The following is a 16,784-nucleotide window of genomic DNA, read 5'->3' as shown; positions in this document are numbered from 1 at the left end:
CGTTGTTTCTATGAGAGATCACTCAGTATTATAAACTCTAATTCCATCCAGGTTGCTGTGAAGTTCATGATTTTGTTCTTCTTTATGGCTGCATAATGTTCCATTGTATATATGTACCACATTTCTTTTATCCAGTCCTCTTTTGATGGGCAGCACGGTCGGTTCCATGAGAACCACTGTTTTAAAAGAACTGAAAGGATAGTCTCTAAAGTATAATAGTATAAAGTATAATAGTTGTATGAAATCTAATTTCAATAAGCTATAAAAATTGTTCCTTCATGCTGTGCTTTTATTTATTTGTGTATGTATTTAATTTTTTCAACCCCTTAGTCAATGTGTATCTTCATGCTATACTTTAAATTGACTTTTCAAATAATATTAATAAATAGAGCATCAACTTACCTTAATCTGGCCCAACCTTTCTTATTATCGGAATCTTACCTAGTATGTAAAATAACATTATTTATGCTGCAATTACAAATATTTGCAGCAATTATTCAAAGGGACAATTATTCAAAAATATACAATGATTCTAAAACCCTTAAAAACTCAGATGTGCAATATGACCAAAAAGACCTACACTATAACAAAGACAAAAATTAGTATACTTACAGTAACAGAGCTTGATTTTGTTCTGTTTCATCTTGAGGTTGCTAGGGGAAAAAAAGTTTATCCAACTGATGAATATTAATCCAATGCAACAAGCTAAAAAAAATAACATTTGTTTTATTCTCTTTTTTTTTAATTGTGATAAAATACACATAAAATTTACTCTCTTAATCACTCTTAAGTACATAGTTCTATAGCACTAAGTACATTTACGTGTGCAGGCATGACCACTGTTCACCTCCAGAGCTTTTTCATTTTCCCAAATTGAAACTCCATACCCATTAAACACTTACTCCACATTCCCCTCTCCCCTCACCCATGGCAGCCATCACCCTACTATGTTTCTATTAATTTGACTACCCTAGGAACATCATATAAGAAGAATCATAGTCTCATTCTGAGACTAGCTTATTTCACTTAGTATAATGTCTTCAAGGTTCATCTATGTTGTGGACTGTATCTGTACTTCCTGCCTTCTTAAGACTGAATAATATTCCATTGTACGTATGTACCACATTTTGTTTACTGAACTGTATGTTGATGGACACCTGGGTTGTTTTTATCTTTTTAGGCTATTGGGAATAATGTGGCTATAAACATGGCTGTACAAATATCTCCTTAAGTTCCTGCTTTTACTTTTTTGGGTCCACAGTCAGAAGTGGAACTGCTGGATTATATGGTAATTCTAAGCTTAATTTTTTTAAGGAACTGCCTTACTGTTTTTCCACTGCAGCCGCCTCATTTTACACTCCCACCCTGCAATGCACAGGGTTCCAATTTTTTGACATCCTTGCCAACTCTTGTAATTTTTTATTTTTATTTTTTAATAAGTCATCCTAATGAACATAAAGTGATATCTCATTTTGATTTTGATTTTGATTTCACTAATGATTAGTCATATTGAGCATCTTTTCACGTGCTTATTGGCCATTTGCATATCTTCTTTGGTGAAATGTCTATTCAAGGTCTTTCCCCATCTTTAAATTCAGTTGTTTGCTTTTTTCTGCTGTTAAGTTGTAATAATTCTTTATATGTTCTGGATATCAATCCCTTATCAGACATGTAATTTGCAAATATTTCCTTCCACTCCATGGGCTGCCTTTTCACTGTTGACAGTGCCCTGTGATACTCAAAAGTTTTAGTTTTCATGAAATCTAACTTTATTTTTTCTTTTGTTACTTGTGCTTTTGGTGTTAAGTCCAAGAAATCATTACTAAACACAATGTCATAATATTATTCCCTTATGATTTCTTCTAAAAGTTTTATAGTTTCGGCTCTTATGCCTTTGTCTTAATTCCTTTCTATTAAAAAAAAATCTGTAGCACTTAAGTGAACAGAAAAGGAAGTGTTCGTTTGTCTTATGTCTGGTTTTTTTTCCTTCATAAATCTGATTCTTGCCAGGTTCTGAGTTCTAGTATTTCCCCTGAAAACCAGAAAAATTATACTTCTGTGTTAATTTTAAATGCTAAACTGATTCTGCCTAATTCTCAAGTCATAACAGAAAATATGAAGTTGTTGTGCCCCTTTCAAAAAACATAAAGTGCACTGATAATATGCTTCCATTTTAAGACTGCATGGTATATTGGCTTTCATCATTTTACAAGGAATCCTTACCTCCAATATGTTGTTGCATCAAAGATCTTTAGAAAAAGATCTCTCTTTGGGAGCTCTCTGTGCTTATTGCTATGATCAATAATGAAGCTTTCTGAAAATGAAGCCATTAGCCTGAACCTGCAAGCATTTTAGAGATCACACTAGCACAACCATATTTTTTTAAAAGTCCACAAATAAAGCACTGTGAAAACTCCAATCTTCGCCAATTAGTGCTCACTGTTATTGATAATTAATACCTATACACCTCAAAGTTACATTGATCCACTTGTATATACTTCTCAAACAGGCTTTACAAAGATCAGAGGCCCAGAGATAAGAAGGAATGTCAAGAGCTAAATCTAGAAACGACCAATGATTAATTCAACAGGGTACACATATATATTTATTAGCTTTATCTGCATCTCCACAAAGTCTTTCAAGTATCTGTAATATTCACTAAAGGACCAGTGACTTTTCCTGTTGAGGGCTAATCATTTACTTGACCCTACCTACATAAGTGCAAAAGGTAAGGAAGCAAGTAAGAAGAAAGTCTATCCTGGCAGCTGATTTTTTCCGCCTCCTCTGTAGTCAGAACCATCACCCAAAAGTGAATGCCACTGAATAGGGTGGGGGTTAAAGCTGTTCATTTGTTAATTAACAATATGCAAGAATATACCTCATTCAATTCTTTCATAAGGGACATAAATTGCTATCTATTTTTTTGATACATGTGACCGCATTTTGTCCTGCCCTTACTTCCTTGTATTTTGGCCAGCCCATTAAACTGTAGAGTTTTTTTGTTGTTGTTGTTTTATTTGCTGAAGTTAGGATGTGAGAAATGAGAGAGTTTAAGTTAATTGTGTTCATTTAAAGGATCTAGAAAAGAAGCAAATCTATGTCTATATCCTCAAGCAAAAAACAATCTCCTACTACCTTGGAACAATTCTCTTTCAGAGTCATGGATTACTGGGAGGGAAGTGAAAGAAGTCTGACCAGTCATATCGGCCCAACCAGCTCTGGCTCTACACGACACACTGGATGTCTCATACTTAGAATTCCCTTTGCATTCTTAGAACAGAATACCCATTACTGATATTCAATAAATATTTTAAGTACCTTGATGAACTGCTGGCAACATTTGCTTAAAATAACTTGTTTTCAAATTGAGGCACCCAAAATTGGTTATCTACCTGTATACAGATATTCTTAAATATTTCAAATATTCATAAGATTGCTTTTTAGAAGGTTTCACCTGGACATACACAGGACCATCTGTACATGGCTTCAGTATTCTTTTTTTTTTTTGAGTTGGAGTCTTACTCCATCGCCTAGGCTAGAGTGCAGGGCACGTTCATGGCTACCCCAGCGTCAACCTGTTGAGCTCAGGTGATTCTTCTGCCTCAGCCTTCCAAGTAGCCGGGACTACAGGCATGCACTACCATGCCCAGCTAATTTTTTGATTTATTGTGGAGATGAGGTCTCGCCAAGTAGCCCAGGCTGTTCTCGAACCCGGGGGCTCAGGCAATCTGCTTACCTCGGCCTCCCAAAGTACTGGGATTGCAGGCTTGAGCCACCGTGGCCGGCTGGCTTCAGTATTCTTAAATGATGAAATGGTCATTTGAAATTCCATTTTCTAGTGACTTGGTGATAATAAGTCCAGGATTGAATTAATCATTATTCCCTATCTAAAAAGTATCTTCCAGAGCACCAAAAACTGATGAGAACAATGATGTTCATTGTATTAGTCAGGGTCCACCGGAGAAATAGAACCAATAGGATATGTACAAATGTAGAAAGAGATTTACAATAAAAAATTGGCTCACACAATTATGGAAACTGGCAAGTCCAAATCTGCAGTGTGGGCTGTCAGGCTTGAGACCCAGAAAGCCAATGGTAGAGTTCTGTTCTACAGGTCAGCAGACCGAGAACCAGGAGAGCCAATGGTCCAGATGAAATCTGAAAGCCAGTAGGACGACATTCAGGAAAGCAGATGGTGCAGATGAAATCTAAGGGCAGTCTGTTTGAAATTCTCTCATGCTGAGAAAGGCAGAACTTTTTCTTCTATTCTGGTCTTCAACTGATGAGGCCCACCCACATTATGGAAAGCAGACCGCTTTACTCAAGTCCGCTGATTTAAGTGTTAATCTCATCCAAAAATTACCCTTACAGAATAATGTTTGACCAACTATCTGGATGCCTATGACCCACCCAAGTTGACACATAAAATTAACCATCATACCCCCTAATATTGATAGACACCAATGTCTCCAACTATCTCACCAGACACATCACTAAACACTCCAGATAAAATAAAAGCTTATCCATGAAAAGTTAAAAAATTGCTTGCCATACTGCACATGCAAAGAACTAGGAAAGATATTATGGGATCCAATAAAAATGATGAGTATTAATTATTTTTGGATTGCTGCCTACATTTTTTTTTTTTGAGTTGGAGCCTCACTCTGTCACCCAGACTGGAGTGCAGTGGCCACTCCCGGCCACTGCAGCCTCGACCTGCTGGGCTCTGGCAATCCTTCCACCTCAGCCTTCCGAGTAGCTGGAACTACAGGCACGCACTACCACACCCAGCTAATTTTTTGATTTATTGTAGAGATGAGGTCTCGCCAAGTTGCCCAGGCGGGTCTCGAACCCGCGGGCTCAGGCAATCCACTCACCTCAGCCTCCCAAAGGCACAGGATTACAGGCTGAGCCACCGAGCCCGGCTAAACAGTCTTCTTTGAAGTTGAAATGTTGATATTGGCATCTGAATTTTAGGAAGGACTTACATAGTAATCTGTCTAGTATTCACTAAGAATTTATTCTGAAATCTGATTCTAGTTGCAAAACATTAAAAAAATAATCCTAGGAAAGTACCCTTTTGGATATCTCCATTTCTTTATCTGATAAAACCAATTTCTCTCATATAGTTAAATTCCAAAATGCTTATTTTAATAGAATAAAATTTAAAACTGGATGAAAGTAGAAACACTTGTCAATTTAGAAAATCGTATTAATCAAAATTTACTACAGATGTTTAAATACTTGGGTTACATTGTGTAACTTTTACTGCAGACAAAAGAAGAGATATAAAAGAAAAAGAGATATTTGTTTTACTGATGAAAGTAAAAGCCGGGCTCGGTGGCTCAGCCTGTAATCCCGCGCTTTGGGAGGCTGAGGTGGGTGGATTGCCTGAGCCCGCGGGTTCGAGACCCGCCTGGGCAACTTGGCGAGACCTCATCTCTACAATAAATCAAAAATTAGCCGGGTGTGGTAGTGTGCACCTGTAGTTACAGCTACTTGGAAGGCTGAGGCGGAAGGATTGTCGGAGCCCAGCAGGTCGAGGCTGCAGTGGCCAGGAGTGGCCACTGCACTCCAGTCTGGGCGACAGAGTGAGACTCCAACTCAAAAAAAAAAAAAGAAAGTAAAAAAAAGAGCTAATCCCAAGTACTTCATTTATCCTTTTTATTCTAATTTTACAACAAGCCTACAATCAGCAGATGGCTAGTTTACTATCTTATAATAATTTTGTTAGTACAATGATGTTTATTGCAACATTATTTATAATGGTGAGAAAGTGTAAACAAGATAAATATTAAACACTAATGAAACAGTGAAATAAACTATAGTATATTCTTTAGACATTGAGATAATTAATTATAATGTATTCTTCAAGTCCTCTAAGGCAATTGTCCCAAGCTGACTAAACACGAGAAATCACTTTGAGGCTTTCAAAAAATAGACATTCCCAGGTTCCACCTAAGCAGGTGTGTGAGAACCCATATTTTTAAAAAGCTGATAAACAAGTTTTTTAAACCATGTTTTAAGACAATAATCACATGGCAAACGCTTCTGAAATAAACTGGAAAAAATAATGATTACTTCCTATTTCACAGTTACTGAAACTAAGGGGAATAAATGTTCTTTTTTCTTAACTCAGCAGTTACCAAAAAAATTTTAAAATAACTTATTAGAAGCCAGTTATACATATCTCAGTTTCAAGAAAAAAATGTCTGGTGTTGAATTTTTCTCTTTTTATCAGGGGTTACATTTTTCTATGTATGATATTAAACAGACCCTCACAGTCACTTACTGGAACTGCTATCAGTTTCTGCTATTAAAACGTAAGTATCTTTCCTTCCATTGCTTAAGACTATGTAGGTATTTCTAATTAGTTAACTTACTGATGCCAACCTACCTACTGAAACTATACCTTACTTTTCCTCGTGGTGTTTGCATTAAAAATAAACAAATAAATAAAAATTCTTAAGATATGTGTGTGTGGCCAGGCATGGTGGCTCAAGCCCGTAATCCCAGCACTTTGGGAGGCCAAGGTGAGAGGATTGCCTGAGCCTAGGGGTTTGAGATCAGCCTGGGCAACTTGGTGAGACCTCATCTCTATAATAAATCACAAAATTAGGCAGGCATGGTAACGTGTAATTTCAGCTACTTACAAGGCTGAGGTGGAGGGATCACCTGAGCCCAGCAGGTGGAGGCTGCAATGGCCTTGAATATGCCACTGGACTCCAGCCTAGGCAACAGAGTGAGACTCCAACTAAAAAAAAAAAAAAAAAAAAAAAAAGAAAGATGTGTGTGTGTGTGTGTGTGTGTGTGTGTGTGTGTGTGTGTGTGTACAAACACATAATCACACATATAGGACAATAGAAGTTGACTTTTTAGTGGCACATATCTGAAATTATACTGTACAGACCAGTAGCTTCTTCACAAGTTTAAGATGATCTCTGACATAAAACGGAGGTGAAAATTATACTTTATATACTCTGTATACACTTTTTATATACTTTATTATACTCTAATTTAACCTCTGTTCTTCTCATTGCTACCTCTCTATCAAAAAGAAGAATATAAGAGGCATAAAAGGAGGAAAAAAGGAAATAGAATTGACCATTGGACAACATGGGCTTGAACTAAGTGGGTTCATTCACACATGAATTTTCTTCCACCTCTGCCACACCTGAGAAAGCAAGACCAATCCTTCTTCTTCCTACTCCTCAGTCTACCCAATGTGAAAACAATGAGGAAGAAAACATTCAAAATGATCCACTTCCACTTAATGAACAGTAAATATATTTTCTCTTCCTTATGATTTTCTTAACAACATTTCCTTTTCTCTCTCTAGCTTACTTTATTGTAAAAATACTGTATATAATACAAATAACATACAAAACTACGTGTTGATCAACAGTTTATCAGTAAGGTTTCTGGTCAACAGTAGGCTATTTATAGGTACATTCTCAGGGAGTCAAAAGTTATACATAGATTCTTGACTGTGCAAGAGGTTAGCGCCCCTAACCTCTGAATTGTTCAAGGGTTAATTGTATTTTAAATCTTCTCTCCTAAGCAACTAGCTTTCATCAAAGTTGCAGCAAAGAAATACGAATGACTGCCTAGGAAATAGGTAAAAAACTGAATAAGAAAAGAAGAAATAAAATAAACATAAAGAATTATCATTAGTAATTTGCCAGTTTGAGAGATAGTATTTCCAATTTTTAATAAGTATGTATGCAATCAACACGCTACACACCTGTAATATTGTATCCTCACTAAGAACAGGCATCATCTTATTTTTATTCATTTGTTCTTGGGGATCCTCTGAGAGCTTAAACTCAAGTTTAATTTCAGGAGAAGGCACACCTAGAATAAAATATAATCATAAATCATTTGCATCAGTTTTACTGCTCTGCTCTAACAATGACCAATGGATTTTATAAACACTGCAAAATGTCATTAAGCATCATCCTGTATATAATTTTTAATTGCCACTTTTATGTGTTAATGTTTTAAAATTATTAATTAGGAGGAAACACATATCACACTGAACAAAATAATACTTGACATTTCTTTGTTGTAGGATGGATGAAGAAAGCAAAGCTATGCAGAGAAATTACACAGACTTAAATTCCATGAGAAAGAAAACTTTCCTTTTGTAAACTTCATTCTAGGTCATTTTAAATGACATTACCATATAATCCAAAACAACCGGAGTTTTATTTTCAAAACGCCAAATTTAGTTCATATTTTAACTTCTCTTCCCTTCCAAGTTCCTAGAAAAATATTCAAAGAAATGACTAGTTTTTCTTTAATCTGAAGCAGCAAGGCAGGGGGGGAGGGGGTAACATATCCCCTATAAGTTAAAAGAAAAAAGAGGGGGAATGGATTAAAGGAAACCCAAACAGTGGTAAGCAGTTTGTTATGGACCACATGTTTGTCCCTCACCACTCAAATGCATGGCTTGAAGCCCTGGCCCCCAATGTGATGATGGCAGGAGGCGACATCTTTAGCAGGTAGTTAGGTTTAGATGAGGTCTTGAGGGTAGAGCCCTCATAATCCCTCATGGGAGTAATGCCTTTACAAAAAGAGGGAATGAAACCAGAGTGCTCTTTCTGAGAGCACAGAAAAGAAGTCCTGTGAGTACACAACAATAGAGCAGTCCTTTGCAATCTAGAAACTGGGTCCTTACTAAGGATTGAACTTCCCAGCCCCCAGAACTGTGAGAAATAATTGTCTCTAGTTTAAGTCACCCAGTCTATAGTATTTTGATATAGCAACCCAAGCTAACTAAGACACAGCTTGTCACTCAACACAAGAATAGGAGGGTCTCCCTTAGAAGTAATTACAGGAATTTCATTTGTCAGAATTTCACCACCTACCCAGCTCAAAGAAAATCCCACCAACTAAAGCTCAAAGAGGGTAAACTGGAAGTACATAGTGGTTAAAGTCTCATACTGCACTGAACTTACTGTTTGTACCAAAAAAGGTTAGGATGTATGCTGTCACCAGCTACTCTGTGTAGATCTTCCCTACCAGTTATACTAAGTGCACTAACAGCTAAAGATGAAAAAAAAATGTAATGATGGCACAAAAATAGTCAAATAGATCAATGAAACAAAATAAAGAGTGGAAAACTATATGTATGTGTGTGTGTGTGTGTGTGTGTGTGTGTGTGTGTGTGTGTGTGTGTGAATTTAACATATGACAACAACAGCATTTTAAGCAGCAGGGATAAGATAGAATATTCAATAAATAATATAGAGAAAACTGGCTAAACATTTGCAAAAGTAAAGATAGAGCCCTACCTTTCCCATATGCCAATATTCCAAATGAATTAAAAATAGGTAAAAAGCTATAAATATAATAAACGCAAATAAAGATAAAAGAATGTATTTGTGTGGTTTTGAGGTAGGTGAAGTCTTTCTAAATTTGACAAAAAAAAGCAAACCCTAAAAGACTGACAGACTATACAAAAACTTGAAATGTCTTCATTATAAAATATACCATGAATAATATTAAAAGATAACACGGAAGCCAGGCTCGGTGGCTCAGCCTGTAATCCTGCGCCTTTGGGAGGCTGAGGTGAGTGGATTGCCTGAGCCTGCGGGTTTGAGACCCGCCTGGGCAGCAAGACCTCATCTCTACAATAAATCAAAAAATTAGCCAGGTGTGGTAGCGCGCGCCTGTAATTACAGCTACTCGGAAGGCTGAGGCGGAAGGCTCGCCAGAGCCCAGCAGGTCAAGGCTGCAGTGGCCGGGAGCGGCCACCGCATTCCAGTCTGGGCGACAGTGAGACTCCAACTCAAAAAAATAAATAAATAAATAAAAGATAACAAGGAAACTGGGTAAAACTATTTGTAATATATATGTCAAAGTTTTTTTTAATGTGGTATGTATACATGATGGAATATTATGCAGCCATAAAGGACAAAATTATGGATTTCACAGCAACTTGGATGGACTTAGAATCTATAATACTGAGTGATCTATCACAGAAACAAAGAACTGAGTATCACATGTTCTCACTCATAAGCAAGCCTTGAACAATTATCATAATACTATAAGAAAAGGATTGGCAGCAGTGGGAAACTGCCAGGGGAAGACAGGGGCAGGATTGGCAGTAGTGGGTATCTGCCAGGGAGGCACACCTCATCAACAAGGGTACATGCATAATAAACACTGGTATACCTAACCCTGAATTGTACCCCACATCTTTAAAATAAACCAAAAAATTAATTTTAAAATATGCACACATTTTTGGCACCATCTGTATATATATACATATATTACATATATACAGGGTGCTGAAAAAATGTATATACATTTTAAGTATGATGTTCACGCAAAAGGTGGCATTAATCAAATGAAGGCTATTGTCATCATGAGATAGGCAGGACAGTCAAAGAAAACGGAGGAAGCACAGTTGAGCAAACATACTACATATTGCTACTGTAATTCAATGCAACTTCGAAAAAAGTAATACCTAGGTAACATCTCTTAAAATGTGTACACATTTTTTTTGCAACCCTTGATTATAATGTATATATACATTAGTTACCTAATGAGTAGACCTTATGGTGTAGCACAGATACCTATAAGAAACTCTGTATAAAACTAAAGAACAAGACTAAATATAAAAAGAGAAGTTATGGAATGGAAATACACCCCACTGGACTCAAATAACATTTCAATGCTGACAAGAAAAAAAATCAATTCCTGGCCAGGGCCACCATCTGTGGAATTTAGCATGTTCTCCCCATGTCTGTGTGGGTTTCCTCCTGTATACCAAAGATGTGTACATTAGGTTCACCGATGTGTCTGAACGGGCCCAGTATGAGTGGGTGAGCGCTTGTGAGTGCACCCTGTGATGGGATGGCACCTGTTCAGGGCTGGATCCGGTCTTGCACCCTGGGCTGCTAGGACAGGCACTAGCCACCTGCAACCCGGAACTGAAATGACTGAGTACATAATTATCTTACCTGTTTACATTAATTTTGCTTAAATGTGTGTACAGCTCACGTTTATTTCAACATTTTAACATTACAAGTGTTTGGGTCTTTATTTAGAAATCTGGTAATTTTTTGTGACCACAAATATGCTATAGTATATGTGAACTTTAGTTTATATCAATTAGCCTATGGTAAAATTGGTTTCCTTACAATTCATTTTGCCTAAAGTTGCAGTTTCCAAGAATCTATCAACGACATTAAGTGAGGTCTTAACTGTACTTGGGATATCAAAGGACTATTTAGTGAAAAGAATCACTCTCACCTTTGCACATTCCACTTATATCAGGATGCAGACTGAGCTCAGATCTAAGAGATGCGTCTTGATCAAAGAGCAACCTTTCAAACACCAAAAAAGAAGGTAGATTGTTACTATATTTCTTAAAGACTAGCATTTTGTCATTTTTATTATGCCTAAATTAGTTAAAATTCTTAGGCACACCACTACTCATATTTCTATTTCAAAGTGTTATTTCAGTGTATACTTTTATTAAAAATGTTTCAAGATGAAAAATAAAGACTCATGTAAACAGTCATGATCATTTTTACAAATACCTTGTTCTTATTTTTTAATATTTGGGGGACGAGGGAAAAAAATCACTATTTTTTTAGAGACAGGGTCTCACTCTGCCACTCAGGCTGGAGTGCAGTAGCATAAGGATAGTTCATTAGCCTCGACTTCCTGGGCTTAAGTGATCCTCCTGCCTCAGGTTCCCAAGTAGCTAGGAAAGTGGAGTGAGAGACAGCACCAAACTTAATTTTTCATTTTTTAAAACAGTCATCCTAATCAGTATGAAAGTAGTATCTCATTATGGTTTTGACCTGCATTTCCCTAATGATTAGTGATGCTGATTAGCATCTTTTTATGTACTTCTTGGTCATTTGCATTTCCTCTTTGCAGAAATGTCTATTCAAGTCTTTAGCTCATTTTTTTTTTTTTTTTTTTGGTTTTTTTTTTTTTGAGTTGGAGTCTCACTCGGTTGCCCAGACTGGAGTGCAGTGGCCGCTCCCGGCCACCGCAGCCTCGACCTGCTGGGCTCCGGCGATCCTTCCGCCTCAGCCTTCCGAGTAGCCAGAATTACAGGCATGCGCTACCACGCCCGGCTGATTTTTTGATTTATTGTAGAGATGAGGTCTCGCTGCCCAGGTGGGTCTCGAACCCGCGGGCTCAGGCAATCCACTCACCTCAGCCTCCCAAAGGCGCGGGATTACAGGCTGAGCCACCGAGCCCGGCTTTAGCTCATTTTTTAATTCTAGAAAGCTTTTTTTGTTTTTGTTTTATTTTTGTTGTTGAGCCGGGGTCTCACTCTGTTGTCCGGGTTAGAGTGCAGTGGCACCTCCCTGCTCACCACAGCCTCGGCCTCCTGGGCTTAGGCAATACTTCTGCCTCAGCCTACCAAGTAGCTGGGACGGTAGGTGAGTGCCACCACACCGGGCTAATTTTTTTATTTGTTTGTAACGACAAGGTCTCACTAAGTTGCCTAGGTTAGTCTCGAACACCTGGGCTCAAGCAATCCTCCCACCTTAGCCACCCAAAGTGCTAGGATTATAGGTGTGAGTCACCATGTCCAGCTCTGGAAAGGTTTCTAAAATAGAAAAGATACCTATGTAAATCTGTCTGGTTGCATACTTACCATGGCATATTACACTGTGGAAAACAATATGGAAGTTCCTCAAAAAATTAAACATAGAACTCCCATTTGACCCAACAATTCCACTTCTGGGTATATACACAAAGGAATGGAAAACAGGGACTCAAATAGACCTTCGTATACCCATATTCAAAGAATCATTATTCACAATAGCCAAAAGAGAGAAACAGACCAAACATTTATTAGTGGATGAATGAATAAATAAAATAGTCTATACATATGTGGCATTATGATATTATATATTGTTTTCATCCACAGTTCCTGGCTCATAACTCTCATAGCCCTGGTTGCAGTCTTTTGTTAATAACGTTTGGGCACTTACAGCTTCAGGAAACAGAATATCCCTAACCCTCTCTTGCCTTCCTTTTCACCTGCCAAGGAAGGACCTCTAGTCAGATTGTGGGTCAAAGGGTCCTGCTTCATACTCTGGAGAAAGAAATGCTGCCAAGAGAGGCTAAGAAGAACCTGAACAAACAGGTCTTGCTGGGTTTCCCAGCTCAGTCTGTTAGTATGAGGTCATCCCCTTTTTTGTCCAATCACATTTCTATACAGTTATCAATCATGTCTATATAATGATGCTACCATAAAAACCCACAAAGACAGGGTTCAGAGAGCTTCTGGATAGCTGAACACAAGGAGGCTCTTGGAGGGTGACACTCTCAGAGAGGTCATGGAAGCTCCAAGCTCCTTCCCACATTCTTCACCCTACATATCTTTTCCTCTGTATCCTCTGTAATATCCTTTACAATGAACCCATAAATGCTTCCCTGAGTTCTGTGAGCCACTCTAGCAAATTAATTGAACCCAAAGAGGTGGGTCATGGGAACCCCAACTTTAACCTGTCGGTCAGTAGTTCCGGTGGCCCAGACTTGCAATTGATGTCTAGGGTAGAGCAGTCTTGTGGGAATGAGCCCTCAACCTGTGGGATCTGATCCTATCTCTAGGTAAACAGTGTCAGAATTGAATTTGAGGATACCTAGCTAGTGTCCACTGCTTGGTACATGGGAACATGCCCCCACATTTGCTCTTATTCTGTGTTTCTTGTTGCGGTAGTGTAAGAGCAGAGAAAAACAGTTTTAGAAAGTTTTCCTGAAACAACATATAATGGAATATTTTTCTTCCTTAAAAAGTAAGAAAATACAGATACATACTACAATGTGGATGAATCCTGAAGATATAAGTTATTGTTATGATTAAGAAGTTATTATCAGTGAAATAAACCCAACATAAAGGACAAATATTGCATGTTTTCATTTATATGCAGCACCAAGAGTAGTCAAATTCATACCGACACAAAGAAAGATGGCTGCCATGGGTATAGAGAGGAGAGAATGGGAGTCAGTGTTTAATGGTCACAGAGTGTCAGTTTGGGATGATAAAAATGCTCCGGAGGTGAATGGTGGCCATATTTGCACAACAATGTACATGTATTTAATGCTACCGGATTTGTGTTATGTTTACCACAACAGAAATTAAAATTAAAAATTTTTTTCCAGAATCCAAGAATGTCATATTGAATCATCTATACTAAAGTATGAACGTACAATTTGGCATTTAGCCTTTTTTGTTTGCTTACTTGTTCATTTTTCTTTTTACTTTTATGGAAAATTCCAAGCATCAACAAAAAAGAAACAATATTATATCTATCATTGTGGTTTAACAATCAGCAGTTCACAGACAATGTTTTTCCCTCTATAATTCCCTTGCGTTCCCTCTGCTTCCTGGGGGTCTCTCAATGTGTTCTGAAGCTAATCCTGGACATATTTTTTTTTTTGAGTTGGAGTCTCACTCTGTCACTCAGGCTGGCGTGCAGGGGTACGCTCACGGCCAGCCCAGCATTGCCCTGCTGGGCTCTGGCGATCCTTCGGCATCAGCTTTCCAAGTAGCCAGAACTACAAGTGCACGCTACCATGTCCGGCTAATTTTTGATTTATTATAAAGACAAGGTCTCACCAAGTTGCCCGGACAAGTGTCAAACCCGGGGGCTCAGGCAATCTACTCGCCTCAGCCTCCCAAAGTGCTGGGATTACAGGCTGAGACCGAGCCCGGCCAATCCTGGACATCTTAATTTATTTCATGTAGAAATATCTCAGTATGTAACTTTAAAAGATAGAAACTGTTTTCAAACATAACTGTAATAGTTACATCTTTAAAAATAACCATAAGTATCACATCTAAAAAGGTAAATAATTCCTTAGTATTATTAAATTTGCAGTCTGTAGTAAGCACCATATAAAATGGCTCCTGGTAGGCAGCTCCCTCAGGTCCCCTCCCACTGTGGGAGCTTTTCTGTCCTCTCAATAAATCCTGTTTTAAAATAAATAAAATAAAATGGCTCCTGGTATTTATGCCCTTGTGTAATCACCTCCCTTGAGTATGGACCCAGTGACTCTTGATGAACAGAATAGAGCAGACATGTTGGGATGTTACTTCCAAGACTAGGTCACAAAAAGGCACTGACTTCCATCTTGTTCTCCCTCTTCCATTCTCTCGCTTCTTTTCCCTGATGGAAGCCAGCTTGCCACATTGTCAACTGCCCTATGGAGAAGCTGACATAGCAAGAAACAAGGTGGCTTCCCATCAAGAGTCTGAGAGGAAATAAGGCCGCAGTCCTACAGTCAGTGAGCTGTTTCTTATGTGCTTGAATTCTTATTCAAGCACATAAGAAACAGCTCCTTCTCAGTGAAGCCTTAAGATGATTGCAGCTTTGATTGATACCCTGAATGCAGCCTTGTTGAGATATCCTGTCCCAGATGACTCAATTAAGCCATGCCTAGATTCCTAACCTATAGAAACTATAAGGTAATAAATGTGTGTTGTTTTAAGACTGAGTTTTAGAGTAAGATGTTATATAGCAGTAGAAAACTAATAGAGAGTAGTCACATTTCCCAATTGTCTCTTTACAGTTGTTTTTTTCAAATCAGAATCCAAACAAGGTACCATGATGTACACACATGTGGTTGTTATGTCTTTCAAGTCACTTTCAAAAAACTATAAATTGCCCCTCTTCTACTCAACCTTGCATTTATTTGCTGAAGAAGCTAGGTAGTTTTTCCTATAGTTTCCCACATTTCAGAATTGCTGATTGCATGCCATTTAACATATTCCTCTGTCCTATATATTTTCTGTAAAATAATAATTAAATTTAGGGTTTTCTTTAATTAGAGTTCTCTTCTGGAGGGCATGTGTGTACTTCCAACAGCAGATAATAGAATATAATTGCTATTCTTTTTGTAACATTAGTGACCATTGGTGAGCATTGCCTAGGTCCATTCATTATTTCATTCAGAGTATACAAAATGGTGATATTCTAATTTATCATTCTTCTTTATCACTAGCAATACATATTTTTTAAAAATCTTTCACTCATCAACTATATACCTACCCTTAGTTAAGCCACATTGCTCAGTAGTGACCCAAATACAGTCTGCACAAGAAAGCTAAGACAAATGCCTCCCTCTTTCTTTCTTTCCTGGTTTTCAGAATAATGATATAAAGTTCTTAAAAGATCATTAAGAACTCATAGATTCAGATACACTGCTGGTATTATTATCAATGACCAAACGGCCCCATCTTTAGCTAGCAAGAGCTTCTTCAAAGTAGCTAGTCTAGCCAGGTGTGATAGCGGGAGTCTGTAGTTCTGGCTACTCGGAAGGCTGAGGTGGAAGGATTGCCTGAGCCCAGCAAGTCGAAGGTGCAGTAGCCGTGGGCATGCCACTGCACTCCAGCCTGGGTGACAGAGAGAGACTCCAACTCAAAAAAAACAAACAAAAACTAAGTAGCTAGTGAGTTGTTTGACATGACCCCACTTGCTATTGACTAAATTGTATACCCCTCAAAATCCGTAAGTCTAAACTCTAACTCCCTATGTTACTGTATTTGAGGTCACAGAGTCAAATGAGGTCATTTAGGGTCGCAGAGTTAAATGAGGTCATTAGGGCCTCATCCCATATAGCTAGAGTCCTCTTATGAAGAGAGAGAGACTCCGGGGATGTACACGTACAAAGAAAAGGCCACGTGAGGACACAAGGAGAAAGCAGCCGTCTGCAAGACAAGAGAGGCCTCAGGAGAAACCAACACCAACTGGCACCGTTTCCTTGACTTCCAGCCTCCAGAACTTGGAGAAAATACATTT

The 16,784-nt window shown here is 38.1% G+C and overlaps 1 protein-coding gene across 1 annotated transcript in view; it reads right to left on the bottom strand.

Moving 5' to 3' along the window:
* Positions 1 to 11,392, bottom strand: part of ANKRD31 (ankyrin repeat domain 31) — a 135,911-nt gene extending 124,519 nt beyond the window's left edge. The window contains exons 1-3 of the mRNA XM_008071045.1: positions 11,263 to 11,392; positions 7,745 to 7,854; positions 613 to 653 (exon numbers count right to left, since the gene is read on the bottom strand). Of these exons, the coding sequence (XP_008069236.1) occupies positions 613 to 653; positions 7,745 to 7,854; positions 11,263 to 11,392 (281 nt within the window). The remainder of the gene's footprint in view (positions 1 to 612; positions 654 to 7,744; positions 7,855 to 11,262) is intronic.
* Between the last annotated feature and the right edge of the window lie 5,392 nt (positions 11,393 to 16,784).

The sequence above is a fragment of the Carlito syrichta genome, unplaced genomic scaffold (genome assembly GCF_000164805.1).
Source record: "Carlito syrichta isolate Samal-C Ts95f unplaced genomic scaffold, Tarsius_syrichta-2.0.1 Scaffold314105, whole genome shotgun sequence".
Classification (NCBI taxonomy): Eukaryota; Metazoa; Chordata; class Mammalia; order Primates; family Tarsiidae; genus Carlito; species Carlito syrichta.
Note: the sequence above shows the minus strand (reverse complement) of the source record. Positions and strands in the feature narration are given on the sequence as shown.